Source organism: Prionailurus viverrinus, chromosome A1 (assembly GCF_022837055.1).
Source record: "Prionailurus viverrinus isolate Anna chromosome A1, UM_Priviv_1.0, whole genome shotgun sequence".
In the NCBI taxonomy this organism is placed as follows: Eukaryota; Metazoa; Chordata; class Mammalia; order Carnivora; family Felidae; genus Prionailurus; species Prionailurus viverrinus.
Window position 1 is genome coordinate 104,941,488 of NC_062561.1, and position 25,173 is coordinate 104,966,660.

Consider the following 25,173-nt stretch of genomic DNA (forward strand, 5'->3'; position numbering starts at 1 on the left):
CTACCAGAAAATACCTTCCATAAGAGCAGGGACTTGTTATATTTTGTTCACTGCTGGTTTCCAAGCCCTCTGATAAATGGTCAGGCACACAGTGGCGGTTACTGTTGTTTTTTTTTTTTTTTCCTTAATAAGTCATTTTTTGTTAGGATTTAAGGTCTAAGTCTGTGCTATAAGCAAGCACAGAAGTAACTATGTGAATCTCTTTCGTTCGAAGAAATAGATGTGAGGTCCAGTTTGAGTCTTATTTGGTATTTTTCCTAATTATAATCTAATTTCAATTAGGTTTTGCCTGATTGTGATTGGGTTGCTGCTAATTTGTTGACTGCTCAGCTGCTTGAATAACTAGCAGAATTTTACTCCCACAAAAAAATAATAATTTCAACCTTTGGGCTTGTATAGAAGCATCTTAGTCCTTTTACTTGTGCCAGAGGAGACCCTCGTTCATGGAAATTGTGATCATATGACTTTCTAGAGATTTTGTGTATTACATTGAGCTTAATTGCAGAGGAATTCATTTATTTTCCTCAGTAAAACTACTGTTGATCACATTCCTTTTTCCTTTGGAAAGGAAGATACTTTGGGGACAGAATTGAAGCTGGTGAATGAATATTGGAGCAAATGCTTATTTAACAGCATTTTGAGTACGTTGTTATTTGAAATAGATTAGTTTAACTAAAGACAAGGTTTGTGTTTGGGTAGATTAATAATCCTTACCTTAAATTCAAAGGGAAGTTTATTTTTTCTTAAAAAGCCTAGACCATGGTTAGATAGATGGTAAAGGCCATGTTCATTTTGAACTCCAGGTGTGAAGAGAGCCTCAGAAGTTGCACTGATAGTCACTTGAATAATTGCTGTCGTGTGGAGTGGTGTCCAGCTGCCATCAGACAACTGTCAGAAGAAGCTTACGGTGTATCCCAGCACAGGGCTCAAACAGCTGGCCATACTTGGCCTGGCTGTCCGTGTAGAGTAGGTCTCTTCTGGGGGATTTAAAATCCTTGCTTTGTGGTTATGTTAGAAATAACGGTTTATATAGAATGGTTTCTGTTAGGTTATCTGGCTGTAGGTGAAAAATGAAATAGCTTTTCCATTTCACCCTCTGTCATTTATTTGTTTTTTCTAAATAAGAATGGTCCTGAAGTGAAATGTTAGTGCTGAGTGCTGAGTTAAGAAATCTTGGCAGCTGGACAGAGAAGGGGTGTCATTGGCATGGATTTCTTGTGTTCATTTTTCTTTTTTTTTTTTTATCATCTCATTTCTATCTAGGGTATCACGATACGTGCATTAGGGAAAATTTTCAATCTGTTTTGTCTGTTCTTCAAAAAAAATATTTTAATGTTTTTATTTTTGAGAGACAGAGTGCAAGCAGACAGGGGCAGAGAGAGAGAGAGAGAGAGAGAGAGAGAGAGAGAGAGAGAGAGAGAGAGAGACTCTAAAGCAGGCTCCAGGCTGTTAACACAGAGCTTACTGTGGGGCTTGAACCCATGAACCCTGAGATCATGACCTGAGCCGAAGTCAGACACTTAACCGACTGGGCCACCCAGGTGCCTCGAGCGTCTATTTTTCTATAAGATGAACCTGACAATCTTTAAGGGCTTCTCCCAATTGCTAAGAAGTGATCTAAGAAACCAGAGTTGCATAGTATTTTGCTGTAGAATATTATGAGTGGATTTTAAAACTGACTTGAGAGTGGTCTATTTTTGGTTTCCTTACACTATTCTTTTGCCTGACCTGTTAAAGTAGTAATAAAAAACCCCACATACTTGTATTTCTATTTTTTATTTAGAAGCATGAATATTCCTGGTCTGGTTTTTTGTTTTGTTTTTGTTTTGTTTGTCAAATTTAGAGCTTTTACAATTCTATATACTTAAGTCTCTCAGTATTTATTGAACACAAATTTTTGCCCTTGTCCATGCTTGGTTATATGCAGCATAATAATCTTTGGTGAATTTCATGGAAATGACATTTAATATCCAGAAACTTTATTTATTTACTTACTTTCTTACATACATACAGAAACTACATACCTTTCTAGGTATGTAATTATTAGAACAACTGAGAGACCATCTATAATTTGGGTCTCTTATTTTGAATTGCTTAATGGAACTCTTTGTACCCATATATACTCTATATATGAAAATCAAAGAACAAGGGCAAAAGGGCTTTTTTGAGAAAATACATTGAAAATTACGGCACTTGGGACAGAAGGAAACCAAACCGAAGCAAAGCATGTGTATAGTTCCTATCCTGAAAACTAACACAGATTCTTTGTTCACAGATACATTGTAGGTGATACAGAGAAGCTGAGCTCCAGGGTGGGTGCTTGGCTGGCTGGGTCAGTAGAGCATGTGACTTAATCTCAGGGTCTTGAGTTCAAACCTCATGTGGAGCTTACTTAAAATTTAAAAAAAAAAAAAAAAAAAAAAAGTTGAGCTCCAAGATTTTTTTTGTAGTTGTGCTACTGGCCAAACTAGACAATTCATTTAGCTGAGCATTTGTGATACAAACTGACCTGTGTGACCAACAAAATGTTAACAGAAGGGCAATAATTTGCCATTATCTAATTAAACTGTTGTGTAATGAGTTTCAGATTATGTTCTAAGTGTGTGTCCCTCTAAGTTTACTTCTTGGTTTCTGTTTTACACTAGTTCTTTGTTACTGTTTAAGTCGTTAATTATATTAATTCATTTTCAAATAGTTACTGTCATATGCTTATTAGGTCTTCAGTCACTTTCTGTGTGTTCTGTGTATGTAGTATGACTTTATTTAAAAAGTGCTCTACATTTATTACCTAGTAATGATGTATTTCCCCTAAGAGCTACCTTGAGCATTCATTTTTCTAGTGATTCTGTAATTGAGTGCATTTTATTTTTTAAATAAAAAACTTTTTTTAAAGTTTATATATTTGTTTTGAGAGAGAGAGAGTGTGAGCTTGAACCAAAGAAGGGGAGAGAAAGAATCCTAAGCAGGTTCCATGTTTGCACAGAGCCCGATGTGGGGCTCAAGCTCACAAATCATGAGATCATGACCTGAGCCAAAATCAAGAGTTGAATGCTTAACCAACTGAGCTACCCAGGCACACCTCAAGTGCATTTTTGAATCTCCCATTTCTTTATTGGTGGAGGTTGTCGGAGTTGGGTTCACTTAGACAAAATGAAGGATACTTCAGCAGGAGACTTGAATCTTCCAAATGGAAAGGGTAGTGCAGACATCGAAGCAAGTTCAAGCATTGAGTTCCAGAACCAGTAATTCAGTGCAGAAGCTAGGTTTGAAATTATGATCCTAAGACAAGTCAAGGTCAAAGAGGTGGTAGGATGAAAAACCAAGATGGTGAAAGCAGTGAAGTACAGTGGTGTTGTTGGTAAGTAGAAGGTGATCAGGAGTAATTCCGAAAGTGGCAGGTAAGCAGTTGCATTCAGGTTAGTCAGATAGACCCCAAGAGATTGTAGGGCTGGTTCCCAAAAGTTAATGGTACTAGGTTCTCTTGGGAAAGTATATCCATGCTGTATCATTGAAACTATGTCTGTTACTCTTGATCCATTGCTATAGGATATTAACAGGAATGTAGGTGTCTCCTGTCAAGCTGATTATTTAATGGTCATATATTTGATTGGACCTGGTTACTTGTTATGCCTGGTGAAATTCAAGTTTTCTTGAAATGAAAGCTTTCGTTTTATTCATATTATTTTTATTAAGGGAAGCAATTTTTTTTAAAGTTTATTTTATTTATTTTGAGAGAGAGTGAACTGGCAGGGTAGGGGCAGAGGGAGAATTCCAAGCAGGCTCTGTGCCGTCCGTGCACAGCCCAACACGGGGCTCGATCTTAGGAACCATGAGATCATGACCTGAGCTAAAATCAAGAATCAGACACTTACCTGACTGAGCCACCCAGGCGGCCCTGAGGGAAGCAGTACTTAATTACGATGGAGTGTCAACTACATTTTATAAAGGTTTTCTGGGCTGCATTTGGAGTTTCGGTTCATCTGTAAGCATCTGCTGTAAACGAGCATGTTTTCTGACTTAATATTTAGCAGTGTGCATATTTCTAGTGGTAGATTCACATGCTGAATGAATGTAAATGAAAACACAGGAAAGTCTCCTTATCTGGAGGTGGGGAATAACTTAGGGTAGGTCAGCAACTATGAAGAGATCCAGTTAGGAAATACTGTCAAAGAGGGGCGTCTGGGTGGCTCATTGATTAAGTGTCCAACTTGAGCTCAGGTCATGATCTCAATGGTTCATGGGTTCGAGCCCCGTGTTGAGTTCTGCGCTGACAGCTCAGAGCCTGGAGCCTCCTTTGGATTCTGTGTCTCCCTATCTCTCTGCCCCTCCCCCACCCACACTCTGTCTTTCTCTCTCAAAAATAAACAACAGTAAAATATTGTCAAAGAAAAATGCCCACCATGCCCTTAAGCGATAGCTTCTGGTAACTTTGGTCTCCTGTCTCAGTTGCTGTTTGTTCCGGGGTAGCGTCAGATGCTACTCTATGCTTAGGTGGTGGCTATAGTCAATTAATGTGTTATGTTTTAGGATGTCAGTTCCACGGGTTTTTGTAATTTGACCAAGCACTGATAATTAGATCAAGACTTCCTGTGTCCTTTGTAATGAGTGAAAAATAATAATGCAGTTAGAAAACTGTCACAAGATTATGTGCTTTCTGCACAGCTCCCATGTGTCCTTGGTATTGGCAGCTCATGTGCCAGGTAAAACTCATTGATTCATAGCTTATTAGATGGAAAGTTGCATGTGATCTTCATAATTTTCTTATGATCCATCCAGCCTAGGAAATTGGCAAGGGGATAGGGAGGGCCTCTGGTAATGTGAATTGTAGAGATGATAGAAGTATCACAGTTATTTTTTCCTTCTAGGAAAAAACATGGTATTTTTATATAGCGGGAAAAAGCAGAGTGAGTTTTTCTGGGGACTGTATGGGGGAATTTCTTTTAAGAATTACCAAAATAGTCATTATCTACAGATTGTATAGAAGTTAGAGGGTAGTAAGTCATGGCCCTTGCCCTGAAAGAGTTGAAGTAGCCGAGTACATCCACAAATACGGGTTTGTATGGAAAGGGTAATATAAGATAGGTTCAAGGTGCAGTTATTTAACTCTCTTCCTTTTCCATCTTGTACCCGGGCACATAAAGCTTTTATTTGTAATTTTAAGCACAATTTTCAACTTCTGACTTCTTTTCTGCCTAATTACTAATGTGACAGAGCTTTAAGAAAGAATTTGTAATGGAATAATTTATATTTTTACAGATTGGCAATGGTATAAGCAGCTAAGAACTTGACACCAAGTTTCGGCTGGTACCATTGGGTGGCTCAAGGTACCACACATCAGTATATCCTCCTCTCATCCATCCGCTTTACTCCACCACTCTTTGGTCTTGATTGTTGTTGCAGAATTCACCAAATTCTAGTCCTGTACTAGTGCACCATCTTACTTTTGACTTCTTGGATTTCCTGTACTTTTCAAGATGTTGCACGGTTTCTATCATTTACACTGTAACATTCTGAATTTGGAAATGTGCATGTTTCATTATCCATTAAATTAGTGAAATCAAATAGAACATGCCATAGCCTATAAAATGGGTGTGATTTTTAAAATTCAGTATCCTTTCTGGCACAAAAACAGACACACAGACCAGTGAAATAGAATAGAGACTCCAGAATTGGACCCACAAAAGTATGGCCAACTCATCTTTGACAAAGCAGGAAAGATATCCAATGGAAAACAGACAGTGTCTTTAACAAATGGTGCTGGGAGAACTGGACAGCAACATGCAGAAGAATGAAACTAGACGACTTTCTCACACCATTCACAAAAATAAACTCAAAATGGATAAAGGACCTGAATGTGAGACAGGAAACCATCAAAACCCTAGAGGAGAAAGCAGGAAAAAAATCTCTTTCACCTCAGCAGCAGCAATTTCTTACTTGACACATCTCCAAAGGCAAGGGAATTAAAAGTAAAAATGAACTATTGGGACCTCATGAAGATAACAAGCTTCTGCACAGCAAAGGAAACAACCCACAAAACTAAAAGGCAACCGACAGAATGGGAAAAGATACTTGCAAATGACATAGCGGACAAAGAACTAGTACCCAAAATCTATAAAGAGGTCACCAAACTCCACACCCGAAAAACAAATGATCCAGTGAAGAAATGGGCAGAAGACATGAATAGACACTTCTCTAAAGAAGACATCCGGATGGCCAAAAGGCACATGAAAAGATGCTCAACGTTGCTCCTCATCAGGAAAATACAAATCAAAACCACACTCAGATACCACCTCACGCCAGTCAGAGTGGCTAAAATGAACAAATCAGGAGACTATAGATGCTGGCGAGGATGTGGAGAAATGGGAACCCTCTTGCACTGTTGGTGGGAATGCAAACCGGTGCAGCCACTCTAGAAAACAGTGTGGAGGTTCCTCAAAACATTAAAAATAGACCTACCCTATGACCCAGCAATAGCACTGCTAGGAATTTACCCAAGGGATACAGGAGTACTGATGCCTAGGGGCACTTGTACCCCAGTGTTTATAGCAGCACTCTCAATAATAGCCAAATTATGGAAAGAGCCTAAATGTCCATCAACTGATGAATGGATAAAGAAATTGTGGTTTATATACACAGTGGAATAATACGTGGCAATGAGAAAGAATGAAATATGGCCTTTTGTAGCAACGTGGATGGAACTGGAGAGTGTGATGCTAAGTGAAATAAGCCATACAGAGAAAGACAGATACCATATGTTTTCACTCTTATGTGGATCCTGAGAAACTTAACAGAAGACCATGTGGGAGGGGAAGGAAAAAAAAAAAAAAGAGGGAGGGAGGCAAACCATAAGAGACTCTTAAAAACTGAGAACAATCTGAGGGTTGATGGGTGGGAGGGGGGGGTAGGTGATGGGTATTGAGAAGGGCACCTGTTGGGATGAGCGTTGGGTGTTGTATGGAAACCAGTTTGACAATAAATTTCATATTAAAAAAAAAATTCAGTATCCTTTCTGGTAGACCGTTTGGTTTCTGGGAAGCACAGGTTCTCTTTCCTGCCAAGAGGTACCACATTTGGAAGCACTACATAATGATCTGAGATTTAAATATTAGATACTAGTACCTAATAGTACCTAATATAGATACTGTGAGTATACAACCCACACTCAGTTCTGGTCCTTCTAGCAACCTGGCCTGGGCCACGTGCCTGTGAAAGACAGGCTTTCCTTCTCCCAATCCAAAGTTCCCCCCCCCCCCCCCCACACACACTGGATACTGGGGGGTGGGGAGATACTTGGAGCTTGGGCCTGCCTCTAGCCAGACCTCACAGGCTCCTACTTGGCCAGGCTTCTAAACGTCAGCTTGCAACGCCCCACCCCTGCTCCCTGGTTGTCCTTGGAGCCCCTTGCCCCTTGGGACAAGGCAGTCCCCCACCACACAGGCCCCACAGGATAAGGCACATGGCAGGGAGGGCTGGCCTCACAGGCTGTGACCCCAGACTACAGACCTGGTCAGTTACCGGGTAAGACCCCTTCCCTGCCCAGGCAGGGGCAGACCCCGCCCTTCTCAAGACTCAGTCTTTCAGAACCTGTGGCCAATTTCTGCCCATTGCCCCCGCGCCCAGCCTGAATCTTACCAAGGCCCTCTCTGCCACCACCCAACCCCAGGCCCCAAATGTGGGCTCAGTCTGTAGCCCCTTAATTTATTCACTCACTCAGCAATAAATAAGCCACGTGTTATGCACAGACACACACACACACACACACACACACACACACACACACAAAGATAGTGTAGTAGAATTTTTTGTGATTGTCAAGCCAGTATTTTTTGTGAATATTGTATAATCTGTAAAATATGAGTTTGTTTTAAATCATGTTTTATGACATGTGCTTCTGCCCAGCGCTGCTCATTTATGTGGGACAGAACTCCTCACGAACACTGATTCTGTTCTAATGAATTCTCTGCTTTAGAACCTGGCCGTTGTATGAACTAAGCATTTTTGTTTTAAATTAATGACTGTATGGGATTGCTTTTTAACAACTAATTTTTCCCCTCTCCTGAACAAGACATCAGTGAAAGGATGCCATCTTGTGGTTTGTTAAAAATACAGAATTTAGGAAAAAAGTTACTGGGAAAGGACTGCTGAGATTTTATGTATATAGTTGTTCTATGATACCAAACGAGTAAGAGATGAATACTTTGGACAGGTTTTTTTTTTCCCATTTTATTTGAGTAGTATAAGATTAATTTAAAAATTCCTGTTAACTAAGGATTCCTCTTCTAGACCATTCTCAAACATCAGTTGTAGAAACGTTCTTCAACAATAGCAGTTTAATTAAGAATTGTTACGGAGAATTTTGGTCTTGAGGCTTTCCTGGTGCCTAATAATTATTGTTTGGAATGAAAAAAATACTTTCCTTTAAAATATAATTATTTGACAAAATATATCCAAAGGAGCCTTAATTCTATAATATAGAACTTCATTTAATGAAAAGTGATGTAATTTAGAAGACAGAGAAACTTCACATCTCATTTTGGAGGGTTAATAGTATAAACTGAAATAGTATTTCCTCGAGATATTAGGGAAGCCGTTATTTCTAAGTTAGGGAAATCTTAAAATCACCTCTGTAAGAAATGGAAAGTGTTTGCAAGCCTAGGATCAGTTAGTTCTTATGTAATATTGAGGGAGTGTCTGCATAAAATAAAACAGAAACAGACTCAGATATAGAGAACTAATATGGTTACCAGGGGGATGGGGGTTGGGTAAAATAGGTGAGGGGGATTAAGAGGTACAAACTTGAGTTATAAGTAAGCCATGGGGATATGTACAGTACAGTATAGGAAATGTGCTCCATAATAATGTAACAACTTTCTATGGTGACAGATGATAACTGCACGTATCATGGTAATAAGTATTTTGTAAATGAATATAAATGTCAAAATCATTGTGTTGAGCACCAGAAACTAATACATTGTGTATCAACTATACTTCAAATAAAAGTAAATTAAAAGATTTCTATATGATGTATTTTCAGGTCATAAAACTGCTTTTTAAAATAACTTCATTTTCATTTATTTAATCTCATTGTATATCTTGATTTATGTGTCCTGTGGGTCTTGGATTTAATGCTAATTTTATTTTATTTATTTTAGCGTTTTATTCATTTTTGAGAGACAGAGGCAGAGGGGAGGGGCAGAGAGAGGGAGATGCAGAATCCAAAGCAGGCTCCAGGCTCAGAGCTGTCAGCACAGAGCCCAGTGCGGGGCTCAAACCCACGGACTCTGAGATTATGACCTGAGCCGTAGTCGGCCGCTTAACCGACTGAACCACCCAGGCGCCCCATATTAATTGTATTTTAAAATAATACTTTTCTATTTCTTCAAAAACATCTTCTCTTATTGAAATATGTAGTGTCTCCTTATAGAACAAGAAGGGCATATGTTCTTAGTGACAGCCAAGATTCTGGAACAATGGCCTTATGGACTTCTTTTTTGACCTAGAATCATTAGTAATCATGGAAGGAAAGGCACTGAAAGAGAATGTTGTTATCCACCAGAGCTGTAGATGCAGTGCTCCTGAATTGCTCATCTAATTTTAGTAGATTATGGCAGCCTTTATTTAAACTGCATCTTCTTTTGTTTGCCCTTCAGCAAGGAGGGGGAAGGCTTCAAGTCAGGGGTATAATTTGGTATCTTGTACCTTTAAATGTCTTACAGTTATGCTAAGAAGGAATCGGATCTTAATGGAGCCCAGATCAAGCTTCGAGAATATGAAGCAGCATTGAATTCTAAAGATGCAGCTCTGGCCACTGCACTTGGTGACAAAAAAAGTTTAGAGGCAGATTTGGAGGATCTGAAGGATCAGATTGCCCAGGTAAGGCAAACTCTGCCTTTGAACCATATTGGGAGTTTAGTTGCCCCATCCGACTCGGTTGATTGATTGAGTTTTGAATTAAATTTGAAAATATTTTTTGTTTTTAAAATTTATCATGATTTTTTTTGTGGCTTACCTGAAAGATAGTCTTAACGCAGCTGACATACAAAGTATCTTCGCTTCTCAGTCATTGCACTTGTGGGTCATGCAGATCTTACTGGTGCTCTTCTTCGTTTTTGTTGTGCTTATGCTTATCTTTGCTCTCAAAACTTCTTTCGTTATTGCACCAAACTGTAAGATCGGAAAAGAAAAACTCATACCACTGCTCCACATGCAGGAAACAAATGAAAGTAGTGGCAAAAATCATCGGTATGTGTCTATTACTCGTTGGCAGTTACCAGATCTGAGAGGTTTTGGTGTGGCGTTCTGGGTGGGACCAGCAGTTGACTACACAGTTCTGTGATAAAGGTTGTAATAAGAGACTCTCATATATTGGTAAAAGAGAAGATAAAGATAAGAGATACGCAAGTTTTAAGACTTGATTAGATTCAGTCCATAGGTGTCTATTAAATTCATTACTAAATAATCGCTGTGTGATTTTCATCAATTTTTTTCCCTTATATTAGTTGGAAGCCTCCTTAGCTGCTGCCAAGAAACAGTTAGCAGATGAAACTTTACTTAAAGTGGATTTAGAGAATCGCTGTCAGAGCCTTACTGAGGACCTGGAGTTTCGTAAAAACATGTATGAGGAGGTAACTGTATAGTTTTATTTTTGTAAGAAATGGGGGGATCCTAAAAGATTTGTTCTAACCATATATATATATATATAAAGTTGGAGGGGTTTTATAGATGAATTGTTCAAGGCACTGCTGCTGAAATGTTGTATGTAAGAACTCAAACTCTTAAGATAAACAGATAGGATTTCACTTTATCTGATTCATAGAGGCTTGGTCATAGCAGTTAATATCAACCTGTTTAAGCATTTCTATTAGTTATCTGTTGCTTCGTTAATAAGTTACTCTAAAATTTACCAACTTTAAACCACAGATCTCTGTTATGTCACAGTTTCTGAAGGTCAGGAATCTGAGAGCTGCTTAACTAACTGCCTTGTTATTAGAGTCTCTCATGAGGCTGCCGTCAGGCTTTCATCCTGGACGGAGGAACTGCTTCTGAGCTCATGCACAGGTTGCTGGCATGAAGAGTCACTTCATCTTGGGCTTTTCCATGGGGCTCCTCATGATGAGAGAGAAAGAGAGAATGCAAGACAGAAGCCTCATTATCTGCTATAACCTTTCCAATCCCACAGAGTGATGTATCATCACTCTCTTACCACACAGACCAACCATGATGCACTGTGGGATTCTACAAGGGTGTGACTGTCAGGAGGCAGCAATCAGGATTGGGGATCATCTTGAAGGCAGGCTGCCCACAGCATTTACAGTTATATATGTATATTTTAAAATATTGTTTACAAGCCTTGACTTCTGTGGTCAAGCCTTGGTTGGGGAAGGTAGCAGCTGTTGCCAAAAAACAAGTAATAAAATTGAAGAGAACGGGGAATGTACATATATTTCCTCAAAATTGAAGAGGATTGGAATGAACCCAGGGTATATGGAACCTGCAATTAAATACTTCATGATTTTAGAGGTAATATAGTTTTTGAAAACTGTTAACAGTGATGTAAAAAATGGGGAATTAGTGTGGAACTTAAAATTTTTTGTTAATTGGCGAAAAAAAATAATAAAATAGAAATTTAACTATTTTTGTAACTACATGCTATTAAAACATACAGGTATGGGGGGCACAGTGCACTTACTGGGCAAACAGACTTTGGACAACTCTTGAGTCATTTATTTAAAAGTGAAATACCAATACTTGCTATTTTTTTCTTAGAAGAGTGGTGACCATCAAAGTGGAATATTTTGTGTAGTTCCTTGTAAAGATTATAGTGAATGCTGTCATTTAATTGTTAACTACAGCTTTGCTTTATAAATGGAGATATTTTTATATTAAGTTGACTTACATTATTGTTTTGTTTTGATAAAATTGCCGATGGTGTATCATTACTTAGTTTTTATGCTGTGTGTGGACTCCTGCATCTTTAAACCAAGAATAGGGTATTTTTTTTTCCTTTGCAAGTCACGGATTCTACATAAAATAATAAATGAAAAATGACACCAACAAAAAGTAGTATTTTGGGGGTTGCATAGCATCTTTGAATATTTTGGGTTTTGCCTTTTATGAGAGAATGAATGTAAAATATTCATGTTTTTAACAGAGGATATAATACTTTTCAATAAATACACTTAAGTTCCTTACTATGAACAGTTAAGGATTAGGAGGCGAGAAAGAGGAAGATGAAAAACAGGAAGAGGAGGAAAGGAGGTAGACAAAGGGCAAAATCAGTAGGTGTTTAGTATTTGTTGAACTAAAAACCTTTCATTTGCGTGTTTTCATGATTTAAGTGTCATTTGCTTCATCAAGTTTATGTCAGCCCTGGGAGACAGAACTGGAATTTGAACCCTGGTTTTCAGATTCTGTCAAGCGCATTTTCCTCTGCAATGAACATTTAAAAGGAAGATGAGGAAATGCATAGGGAACCACGTGCAGGAAGAGGACACAAAAACAAATGTCGGTGGGTTATATCCCCCTCTTGTGGCCTCTTGAATTATTGCCATTAAAGACAGCTCTTGTATTTCCAGCGCTAGAAGCTGGAATGGAGGTTTTATTCTGGGACTTGTCTTTCTAGGCATCCTAGTTTTGGATACTTCTTTATAACATAAAGTGAAGGATTATGCCTACTATTTCTGATCTTAAATAGTGAATGATCATATGTACTTGAGAGAGTAAAGTAATATTGTTAATGTTTTTTTTTTTTTTTAACATTTATTTCTTTTTGGTAGAGAGAGAGAGAGAGAGAGAGCGAGCAAGCATGTGAGCAGGGAGGGGAGAGAGAGAGAGAGTGAGAATCCCAAGCAGGCCCTGCACTGTGAGCACAGAGCCTCATGTGGGTCTGGAACTCACAAACCATGAGATTGTGACCTGAGTTGGACGCTTAACTGACCGAGCCACCAAGGTGCCCCATTGTTAGTACAGTTTCATATCAGTTGATATTCATGCCTTAGCACCAGCTGTTAAAATAAGTCACATAAATTAGCTTGCATCTTAGTATGTTTAAGTAGATAGTTTTATTATACATAAATCTTGTAGTTAAAGTTGCCCCGGTTGGCAAGTTTAACTTTTCACGTGGATTTTTTCTAGAGATGTCCTGAGGATCATCATTACACCAGTGTAGAAAAACAGATGGTAATCAGTGCACATAGTTAATCCATGGTTGCATGGTACTTTTGTAAGTCTTCACGCCGTTCCTGGTCTTGAGAGAAGTATATAGCTGTGCCACTGAAAAGAAACACAAAATTCTTAGGGCTCTCGTTTCTGTCATTAGTTCCATCTCACAAATCTCCTTTGCAAGCAAAGGCAAAAGCGAGGTCTTTTCACCTGCCCGCTGTAGGAGAGACAAAGGGAGGTTAGCGTGTAACACTTAAAGTGGCCCCGATGTTGCTTGGACTGGTACTAGTGCAGCCGCGGTAGGTAACTTGGTTTCGTGTAATTTTTTCCCCCAGGAGATTAACGAGACCAGGAGGAAGCATGAAACTCGCTTGGTGGAGGTGGATTCTGGACGTCAGATTGAGTATGAGTACAAGCTGGCTCAGGCCCTTCACGAGATGCGAGAGCAACACGATGCCCAAGTGAAGCTGTACAAGGAGGAGCTGGAGCAGACTTACCATGCCAAAGTGAGCGGTCTCCTGTGAGCACGGGCTTGAGTCCTGAGAACCCTTGCATCAGGCACCCTGAAGAACATGACTTGATGGTTGCCTTGTTCTAGTTTTCCTAAATGAGTTCCCCTAGTCTCTATGAAAATAGAAAATGGACTTAAAAAAAGTTCTTTTTAACGTTTATTCATTTTTGAGAGACACAGACAGTGCGTGAGCGGGGAAGGGCCAGAGAGAGGGAGACACAGATCCGAAGCAGGCTCTGGGCTCTGAGCTGTCAGCCTAGAGCCCGATGCAGGGCTTGAACTCATGGACCACGAGATCATGACCCGAGCCAAAGTCGGCCACTTAACCGACTGAGCCACTGAGGCGCCTCGCAAATGGACTTTTTAAAAAAGTTTTCTATAACGTAAATGATACTAGAAATTATTGAAAGAAAGTAGGGTTATTTCACCCATATCAGGGGTAAGGGTTTCTTAATAGAGGTAAGTTGTGTCTTAATAGTTAAACCCAAGCCTTCTGAAAATACTTCCCTCCCCGTGGCCAGTACTAATCATGCTGTCCTACATGTGCATTTAACAGCGAATGAATGTCAGACGGCACCTCGTTCTGACTTGCATGGCATCATTGTGCATTGGTTGCGACTACCACAACTCAAGCTTTTTTGAACAGAGGCTAAATGGAAAGTGTGGTATTTCTTCCTCTGCTGCCATTATTCATCTAAAAATACTATAGAACCTTTCCACTTGTGTTAGCAGATCATGCAAAAATCTTTAACACCAATGAGTGTAGGCTTTCCTCATAAATGATTTTATCCCAGTGTGTGAAATGTAAATGATTTGATTAAAAAGAGTTAGTGGAAGACTTAGAAAAATTAAGGTCATCGAAATGTTGAATATAATTTCTGTTGAATGGCCTCAAACTGTTGATGTTGCTTTGAATTCATTTCTGAAGTAGTCCTTGGCTAGTGAAAGGGAGGGATCTCTGAAACCTTACATTGAATTGTCTGATACTCCATACTAGGCATTGTGCTGGGCAGTGAAGGAGCCAAAGTGTAACGTAGGTTTCGTCCGTCACATAGACTGTGTCCCCAGAGGGAGCCAACAGACTAACAACGTCCAGAAAAATGTGTCTGAGGCACACGCAGAGCTGAATGTTATGGGCATTTGAAGAAATAGGATGTTTCTGTCTAAGGGGCTATATTTTGCTTCTGAAAGGAAGTGTTCTACTTGGTGGGAAATAATCTATGAGTTAGTACTCTCTGCTTTTGGCTTTATCTTTTTTTTTTTTTTTTTAAGTTTTTTTATTTTGAGAGAATCCCAAGCAGGCTCCACACTGTCAGCTTGGAGCCACATGTGGGGCTGGAACTCACGAACGGTGAGATCATGACCTGAGCCGAGAGATCAAGAGTCGGACAGTTAACCGACTGGGCCTCCCAGGCGCCCCTGGCTTTATCTTCTCTAATTAGATTTGGTGGGTTAGAGATATGTGATGTTTATTTTTCTACAAACATCACCCACAATTAAGTTGCTAGTACCCAGTCTCCTCATTAGCAGTATTACCTAACACATTAGAAATACTCAGGTAAAATATGTAAGTAATAAACTTTGGGGAGAGAACCTCATGTATTACCATTGTTAAGCTCATATGTTGGGAATTGAACCTAAAGTCAGAAAGACGTGTAAGATAATTCATACCACGTCAGCAAACTTCATGATGCTTTTCCTGTTTCATCAGCCAGTTACTAGTAGGGCTTAGGTTTGAACCGAAATGCCTTGAGATGAATCATACTTCCTCATTGTTTGCTCTAAGTCACTAGATAAGGCTGACTCTTGTTTGTTTTTCTTTTAGCTGGAGAATGCCAGACTGTCATCAGAGATGAATACTTCTACTGTCAACAGTGCCAGGGAAGAGCTGATGGAAAGTCGTATGAGAATTGAGAGCCTTTCGTCTCAGCTTTCCAATCTACAGAAAGAGGTTAGTAAGTGTCTTCTTCCAAGAATAATGTAAGTTGCTCTTGAAGGCCACCTTGACCACTGTCGTCCACCTGCTTGGCTCAGCCTGATGTCATTGTGCAGAGAGCATCGTAGTTTTCTACACTCTTGTGTCACAGGGCTTTCCTGGTTTGTTCATTTTGCACTACATAAACGTCCCCTGGGTAGGACTGTTACTCCTAAATTAATAGATTACCCAGAACTAAAGAGGTTTCCCTTAGGAAGTGACATGCTGATTTATTTCTAGGGCTTACCCCTTGGACCCAGATTTTCTGAACCATCTAGCAGCCTCATCCTTTTTCTTCACATTTGGAAGCCATAATAAGAAAAACATGCAAAAATTCTTTGTGAGTGGGAAATGCTTTGTGATTTTGGACAGATTCTCTCAATGTTTGAACTACGTAATAATTAGGGTCATCAGATGTAGCATTAGTTGCCTATTAAGAATTTAGCAACTGATTCATTCGTCAGTACACCTAAGTTGCAAATGATGACATTGCTGGTTGTGCTGACGAAGTGCCTCCCAGTTGTGATGGGGCCCTGAAGGTGCATCTCCAGGCGGTGGGGACGCCGCTCGAAACCGGTCTCAATGTACGGGTGGTGTTGATATGGACACAAAGTACACAAGCGACCACTTAAGTATGCAGAATGCTTTGATAATCTGCCACTCACCTTAATTACTTGGGAAGTAATTTCAGCCTCCGTTTCCCGTCAGGGAGGAAATTTTTGTTGTTTTAAATTTTCCCCATAAGAATAAACTCTATTCTTGATCAAGTTTTCCTTTCATTTTATTTTATTTTATTTTATTTTATTTTATTTTATTTTATTTTATTTTATTTTTATTTTATTTTTATTTTATTATTTTTAGTAAAATGTTTTTCTGATTATAAAACTGAAGACTTTTTTTTGCAAGAATTTAGAAAACAAGGTAAACAGTGAGTTACATAAAATGGGGTAATGTAAAAAAAAAGGGGGGGGGGCGTCTGGGTGGCTCAGTGGGTAGAGCATCTGACTTTGGCTCAGGTCATGATCTCGCGGTCCGTGAGTTCGAGCCCTTCATCGGGCCCTGTGCTGACAGCTCAGAGCCTGGAGCCTGCTTCTGATTCTGTGTCTGCCTCTCTCTCTGCCCCTCCCCCGCTCATGCTTTATCTCTCTCACTCTCAAAAATGAATACATGTTAAAAAAAAATTAAAAAAAAAAGAAAGAAAGAAACTTGTACATTGCCTGTTTTGTGTACTTTATTATTCATGACATAATTTAAAAAATTATTTTAGACCTATTTTGTCCTGACAGTATTTTGAAGTTTTCATGTAGCAATAGGACTAGAAGGATCTTTGAGTTCACTCAGTCCGCACATAATCTTAGGCCAAAGGCGGAGAAGTGATTGAGTTCACTCAGTCTGACACAGATCTAGGTGAGTTTAAATACTTGCCCAAGAGGCTGCAGGCTGATAGATGGGTTTTTCTCCTAGTTCCCTGTTTTTCCTTTTACCCCTCATACTCTTTAAAGATAATCTTTTTTTCCTTTGCACCATCTTAAGAGCTACCTTTCCAAAAAAAATAGGCTTCTGTGTTCCTACTATGTGTTGACATTTACTATTTTTCTCCATTTAATAAATCATACTCTAGTCATCCCCTTTCTCTGAATTTCACATGGCCCCTACACTTTTTTTTCTTGGCAGCTGCATATTCCACTTAGTTATGCTAGGTATGGATGTTTTATAGACAGAGGCACAGACTTGCCTGTTAAATAGTGATAGGTTGTGAAACTTGGTAGCCACCTTTCCTGACTCAGGCTCAGGGCTGTTTCCCTCTTGGCTTCTTAGTTATACTCCTGTCCTTGACAGTTTTTTGTTAAGTTCTGGTTAATGGTCTTTAAACAGTGTTAGGTGGGGCCCTGGGGGTTTCCAGGAGCTAACTCCTTACGAAATAGGAGAGATGCATCTCCTTCAGCCAGAATAGTTTTAAATTTCTTTGACTTTGGGGAGCCGCAGGGGGCGGGTGTCCTTCCTCTATTCATTACTGGTATCAGATTTTATGGTAAGTAATATATCTTGAGGAGTGTCTTCATTAGTTCATAAACTTTAGCCTCTTAGAAAGAGAAGCAAAAAGCCACCCCTCCCAGTATTTCCCATTGTGTATTTTAACTGCATTTGTTGTTGGGCCATACCTGTTTCCTCATGCTGCCTCTTAGGCCATACAGTTTCCTTTTGGTTATTTGACTTATGCTAGTGAGGTACTTCTTAAACTTGATTTAAAATTGACATAGCCTTGGGGCACCTGGCTGGCTCAGGCGGTAGAGCATGAGACTCTTGATCTCAGGGTTGGAAATTTGAGCCCATGCTGGGTGTAGAGATTGCTTAAACATAAAAAAAATAATAATACTAAAAAAATAAAATTGACATAGCCTTTAAAATGCTGACTTAAAATATTTTTAAATAACATAGATACGATAGTAGTAGTCTGTTTTGAAATTAGGAATTTCGTTTATTGCTTACAGCATTTCTTTTGTTTCTGTCTAGTTTTTTAGTGGCCAAATTACTTGGTTGATCACAGTCTGTCTGGCTTGCAGAAGACTCTCCATTAGCACTTTGAAAGCACCTCTAAGTTGTTTTTTTTTTTTTCTTTCTAACATTCAGACTCTGGAAGCTTCTATTGTAGCTAGACCCTAATAAACTAGTACAATTATGTTACATACTATTAAAACAAACAAACAAACAAAAGACCAGCAGAAATCAGCTATAAAGTATTTTAGAGTGAGGGGTAGGATCATACATGTAGATAATCTAGTTTGACTTCTTCATTTTTCAAATGTGGATACTGGTTTAGTGAGGTTAGTTACAGCTTGCCCAGAGTTTTGAAGGTACTTAATGGCAGACTTGCAAGAAGAATCTACGTCTGTCTCTCATGTTGTATTCTTTGTGTTTGCCTACACGACAGGTGTTGTGTAGCTATTTAAAATATCATTTATTTCTAGGGGTGCCTGGGTGGCTTGCTTGAGTATCCAACTCTTGATTTTGGCTCACATCATGATCCTGGGATTGGGGGATCGAGCCCTGCATCATGTTTCATGCTGAGCTTGGAACTTCCTTGAGATTCTCTGTTTCTCTCACTTCTATCTGTCTCTCTCCCTCTGTCCCTCAACTCCACTTGTGCTCTCTCTCTCTAAAATTAAAAAAATATATATACAATTTATTTCTAAATGATTCAGAGTAAGTTTAAAACTTTTTTATACCTTGATTTTGTTTTTTCCCCACTTATATAGCTCTGTAATATCAGAGGCAGAAAAGTAGAGACATTTTTAGGTTTACAAATCTGGGCTCAGAGGTTACCTCTGAATCTTGGGTACTTCATGCCTTTCATCAACTCCTTTAATGTTTGTTTATTTTGCAAGAGAATGAGAGAGAGCTTGGGCAGGGGCGGGAAAGAGAGTTCCAAGCAGGCTCCTCACTGTTAGTACAGAGCCTGACACGGGGCTCAAACCCAGAAACCGTGAGATCATGACCAGACCCAAAACAAAGAATTGGATGCTTAACCAGTTGAGCCACCCAGGCGCCCCTGCAAATGCAGTTTAAATGCAAGTTTTCGAGGTAGGGATTATGTTTAGTATCACTCTTAAGATGAACGCCTGCTTCTGATATGGACTGTCAGATGCTGCTCTGGATTTTAGTTAATTATTTTTTAAATTACCTTCTTATTTTGGCATAATTCTGGATTTACAGAAAAGTTAGAAAGGTTGTACAGGCAGTTCCCCTGTCTCCCTCAACCAGTTTTCCCCCATTGTAAGCATCTTATATTATCATGGTATATTTGTCAAAATGAAAGCACTGCTGTTGGTACAGTACTACTAACTAGACCGCAGACTATTTGGATTTTATCACATTTTCTATTGCACTTGTTTTCCTTCTCCAGGGTACCACCTGTCTCCCTAGTCTCATCAGGCCTGTGACAGTTTCTTAGGCTTTCCTTGTTTTTTATGACCTTGAGAGTGTTGAGAAGAACTGGCCACTTACCGTGTATACTGTCTCCCAGTCTGGGTTTGTGTGGTGTTTTTCTCATGATTAGACTGGGGTTCTGGGTTTTAAGTGCCTTTCTTGTCTCATCATGTCAGGGGTCACATGACATCATTGGTGATACTAACCTTCATCACTGGTTAAGGTAGTGTTTGCCAGGTTTCTCCACTGTCATTACCATTTCTTTCTTTTTATACTCTGTTCTTGGAAAGCAACCCACTAAGTCCAGCCCACTCTTGAGGGTTAAGGGATGGGAAATAAGCTCTCCATCCTGAAGGGGTATCTACATTTATTATTAAGTGGAATTCCCTAGTAAAGATGTGTCTCTTCTTTTTAAAATTTATTTATATTTTATTCATTCGTTTTGTTTATATTAGTATGGACTCATGGATATTTATTTTATCTTTTGGGTTAATCCAATTCTACATTCCTTTATTGGCTTAGATGGTCCCAGCTTTGGCTATTAGGAGTTCTGTCAGATTGCCTATCATGTCCCCCCCTTTTTAAGCACTTCTTTACTTTCTAGTGCTGTAAGATACTCCAGGTTCATTTTGTATTTTCCCTGCACTAGCCCTAGAATCAGACATTTCTCCTTGGAGCCTTGGTTCTTTTTATTAGAGAATAGTATATAGAAATGATGATCTGGACACTGAGTGTCTCACTGGTCTGGGGGTGTCATTGCTTCTAGGCCCTCTTGTGGATAGAGCTAGCTGACATAGGTATTATGCTAAGCCGAGTTTACACACTTTCTATAATGTATTTCTGTCCACTTGTATTTATATTAAACAAAACCCAAGTTAATATAGATGTTTCTGACTAACCCCATCCCACAGGGTTCATTTTAGGCTTTCTTGTTTGCTTGTCTATAACTTTTCTCTTTGAGAGTAAAAAACCTAGTTTCTCCCATCCTGTTTACTTATTTGTTCAACCCAAGTATAGATGTAAAGCACTTTCAAAAATTTTAACCCATACCCCTGTGAGAAACACATAAACCGATTAAAGGGTAGTGTTTCTGCACAGTGTAGATCCTCTTTTGATTTTTAGCCTTCTAGGTTTAATTTTTGCACGATACATGCCCTTTGGATTCTGCTCTGATGCAGCTACTTGTGATTCTAAGGGTGTGAACTATCTATCAGGCTTTTTGAGTTGATCACCTTTGTCATTTTTTGAGGTTACTGAGATGAATTCTGTCTTGGAGAAATGCAGAAGAATAATAACCTAGTGAGCCACAAGGTTCTCAGAGGAACTTTCTGGCTCAGGCTGTGTGATTTCTCATTTTTTTAAATACCAAATGCAAAGTTTTATGCTTAAAATAGTATCTTACAAACCACACTATATTGTACAGTCTTTGTATGCTGCCTGATCATGAGAGCGCAGCAGTGCTAAAGGGACACTGTCCCTGGGAGTTACCAGAATCCCTTTCTGTGGTTTCTGCATAATTCCAGCAGTTCTCCAAAGCATACTTTCACCCTTAGGTTTCTTTTGTCAGTGAGTTTCCTACCTTTTTTGTTCTTTACCACTGAGTTTCCTATCTTTTTTTATTCTTTACTTTTGTTAATTTATACTTTTGAGTGAAAAGGTTTTTAGGGGAGCCAGACTTGACTTTTACTAAAACCACAACTTTTAAAATTTTGTTTTATTTGGCCAAATACAGAAAAATTATATGTACGTTTATGACATACTTCATTTGAAGAATTTACCTCTTTTTAAAATCTTTTACAAGTCAAAACTTCCCAAGGGCTGTATTTTGTATTTGAGAGATTTTGGTTTTTAATTTTTTTTTAAGTTTACTTATTTTGAGAGATAGAGAATGTAAGTGGGAAGGGACTGAGAAAGAGGGAGATCATAGATCTATCGATCTTAACAAAAATATTCAAGCAGTCTTCTTATTTTATGTGTTGAGAGAGCCAGCCTGAGTGGGGGAGGGGCAGAGGAAGAGGGATAGAGAGAATCTTTTATTTATTTATTTATTTTTGAAAATTTTTAGCTTTATTTGTTTTCCCATCCAGGAAATGGTTTAAGATAGGTGCTTTGTGCTAATGTTGAAACATTCCTAGAAAGTAATTGTGTTCCCTTGACTCTGAAGTCTAGAGCATGTTTGGAGAGGATTCAAGAGTTGGAGGACTTGCTCGCTAAAGAAAGAGACAACTCTAGACGCATGCTGTCTGACAAAGAGCGAGAGATGGCGGAAATAAGGGATCAGATGCAGCAACAGCTCAATGATTATGAGCAACTTCTTGATGTAAAGTTAGCCCTGGACATGGAAATCAGCGCTTACAGGAAGCTCTTAGAGGGCGAAGAGGAGAGGTAAGTAACTTCGGTGTCACTCTGCCCCATACTTTTTGTCCTTCCCCTTTTTATTTAAGAGTAGTAAATAGGATTGAGCTTTTGCAAAAATTTTATTTTAACATTTAAGGCAACCTTAAATATTTTCTCTGTCATTTTAACAGTGGAGTATAGATATAAGTAGAAATGGATCATCTATCTCTCTCAACAACAAAAATATTCAAGCAGTCTTTTTTATTGTATTGTGTTCTATCGTATTCTATTTTATTTTATTGTTTGAGAAACCGAGCACGAGTGGGGGAGAGGCCAGAGGAAGGGGGATAGATTTTTTGTTTTTGGAATTTTTTTTAGCTTTATTGAGATATAATTGACAAATAGAATTGCAATATATTGAAAGTGTACAACATGATGATTTGGTATATGTATACATTGTGAAAAGATTCCCACCCCCAGAGTTAATTAATATGTCAGTTAGGGAGAGAGAATCTTAAGCAGGCTCCATGCCCAGTGTGGAGCTTGACATGTGGCTGGATCTCGTGACTGTGAGATCATGACCTGAACTGAAATCAGGAGTTGGATACGCTACCCAACTGAGCCACCCAGATGTCCCTGTTACTATTATTTTAAATGCTGGACTGTGTCAAGATGCAGAGTCTTTTTCTTGAGATTTTAAATATTATGTTGTAAAATACTACATTTGCTGAAAGAGACCTTTATGCTTATTTTTCAAATATGGTTAGTGTATAAATCCTTTGATACCTGTTCTTAGAAAAAAGTTTCAAAGCATAAGTGTCTGATTTAGAATGAAAAGCCAGGGCGCCTGGGTGGCTCAGTCGGTTAAACATCCGACTTCAGGCCAGGTCATGGTCTCACAGATTGTGATTTCTGGCCCCGCGTCGGGCTTTGCGCTCACAGCTCAGAGCCTGGAGCCTGCTTTGGATTCTGTGTGTCCATCTTTCTCTGCCCATCTCCTGCTCATGCTTTGTCTCTCAAAAATAAATAAATGTTAAAAAAAAAAATTTGGAATGAGAAGCCATTTAGTTTCAGTGTTACATACATTGTAGTAGGTGGGTTGGTTCCTCTCCCCATGTTTTCCAGACTTCCTGCATAACAATTACATTCTGTTCCTAGGGAAAAACATTCCAATATTATTTTTTAAAGAACATTATGGTGGGCACTCTAGCACAAAGACTTTTGTCTTAGTTAAGATGTATATCAGCCTTGTTCAGCAGATCTTCAGTGATGTTTTGCTTTAGAAATGCATGTGTAGGATATTAATACCGTTTTTACTAAAGTTGGAAGTGCATAATTGTCTCATAAATGGATTATTTTTCCTCTGTAGATTGAAGCTCTCCCCAAGCCCTTCTTCTCGTGTGACAGTGTCCCGAGCATCCTCAAGTAGGAGCGTGCGCACGACCAGAGGGAAGCGGAAGAGAGTCGACGTAGAAGAGTCTGAGGCGAGCAGTAGCGTCAGCATCTCTCATTCCGCCTCGGCCACTGGCAATGTCTGCATTGAAGAGATCGATGTTGATGGGAAATTTATCCGCTTGAAGAACACTTCTGAACAGGTGAAAAACAGATTCCCCCTTTTTTTCTAGGAAGGCTTTGCTGATTGGTAGACTATTTTGCATTGCTAATAATTCCTCAGCCTTTATTTGGATTCAGTAGTCTTCACAGAATAAGAGTTGCCCTCCTCTATTTTTTACTTAAATTCACGGAGTAAAATACATATTGAAATAGGAGGAGGAAGAGGAGAGGGTACATTTAGTGATTTAAAGATGTCCTTCCTTAGCCTTTCTGTACAGAGCCACAGCTTTTTCTCACACTTGGCCATTCTCTCACAGTGGCCTTCCTAAGGATGAGTTGTTGTTACACCCTTCCCTGGCCAGATTGGTTGAAAAGTTGGAGTGGGAGTGTGAAAATGGGAGATATTTTTTCACAGCCGTTAACATCAGAAAAGGAAGGAAATGTGAGGCTAGAGTCACATATATGCAGGGAGTATTTTGCTCTTTAAATGAATAAATGAATAAAAACTCATGATTTAATTTATATGAAGAATTGTATGGAGCCCTATCTTGAAATTATTTGTTTAAAAGTTAAACAAAATATTCATAGCAGGGAATTGTGAGGTTTTGAGCTGGGGTTTTTGAGAGCTCAGAAGTGAGGTTCCTTCCTGGCTAGGCATCATGGAGCTGGAAGCCATGAAGGGGTGTGTGCGATGATGCTGGATGGCAGGCCTGGGGGTTCCATGGGGGGTGCATTGGGATGAATGTCACTGCCTGAAGCATTGTTCAGGATTTGTCAAATGTTGTTTGTGAAAACCACTCCTTTTCTCACCAGAGCTATTGAAGCTGCCGTGTGTGTGTGTGTGTGTGTGTGTGTGTGTGTGTGTGTATGAATACATAATTTGGATGGGCAAAGGAAAGCTAGTAGTTCACATACTAAAAGAGAACAGGCTCTATGCCCTCTTAGTCACGACTTCAAAACCTGAAGAAAAAGAGTAGCCTCTGCTGTTCCATTATTGTAGTTTGGCTGTTTTTCAAAAGGCCTAATAGCCCTGTGTTGAGTTATTCTACAGCTGGCTTTCAGCCTGGTTTATTCCTGGCTTTGAGTTAGAGATGGATATAGATCAGTCCAGCTAATTGCTTTAAATACCCTGCACCTTTTCTCGGGTGTCAGGCAGCCCTGGGTAGCTTGGGGGCCCGCGGTGATAGACCTCACTTGGGACTGGCTCATTGCATCACTGACCCTTTTTCAGCCCCTCATGCTTTGAGGTAAGGGAGTTACATGTGGGCAGAAGTGGTATAGGTGCAAAAGATAAAGGATACATTTTCTTCCATCTGTTTTTAAGTTTATGTGTCTGTATTTTTTTAAAGCTTAAATTAATCAAATGTTAGATGTTTATAATCGTGATTATGACCGCTAGATTGTGTTGTAAATTTCAAAGACCCACCTGATCTAGCAGTGACTATGAACCATTTAGTTTGGTTCACATTCCTTTTATTCCAGTTTTGTCTTCTTTAAAATAAAGTACCTTAATATTAAAACTGTAGCACTATTGAAGTTACTGCTCTGCTAAATGACAAAACCATGTTTTCTTTTTGTAGTAGGAAAATAGATTCCTAGGAAGACTCCCATAGAGCCTTCTTAGTTTAACTGCCTGTGTAAGTTCATTTATATGGTTATCTATCGCTTTCTGTATATTTCATGTGACCTTGTTTTACTCTTTTTGTGA

The 25,173-nt window shown here is 39.1% G+C and overlaps 1 protein-coding gene across 1 annotated transcript in view; it reads left to right on the forward strand.

Moving 5' to 3' along the window:
- The window catches only part of LMNB1 (lamin B1), a 55,832-nt gene that overhangs the window by 17,962 nt on the left and 12,697 nt on the right, over positions 1-25,173 (forward strand). Inside the window, exons 2-7 of the mRNA XM_047868830.1 lie at positions 9,717-9,873; positions 10,500-10,625; positions 13,497-13,667; positions 15,498-15,623; positions 21,739-21,959; positions 23,281-23,506. Of these exons, the coding sequence (XP_047724786.1) occupies positions 9,717-9,873; positions 10,500-10,625; positions 13,497-13,667; positions 15,498-15,623; positions 21,739-21,959; positions 23,281-23,506 (1,027 nt within the window). The remainder of the gene's footprint in view (positions 1-9,716; positions 9,874-10,499; positions 10,626-13,496; positions 13,668-15,497; positions 15,624-21,738; positions 21,960-23,280; positions 23,507-25,173) is intronic.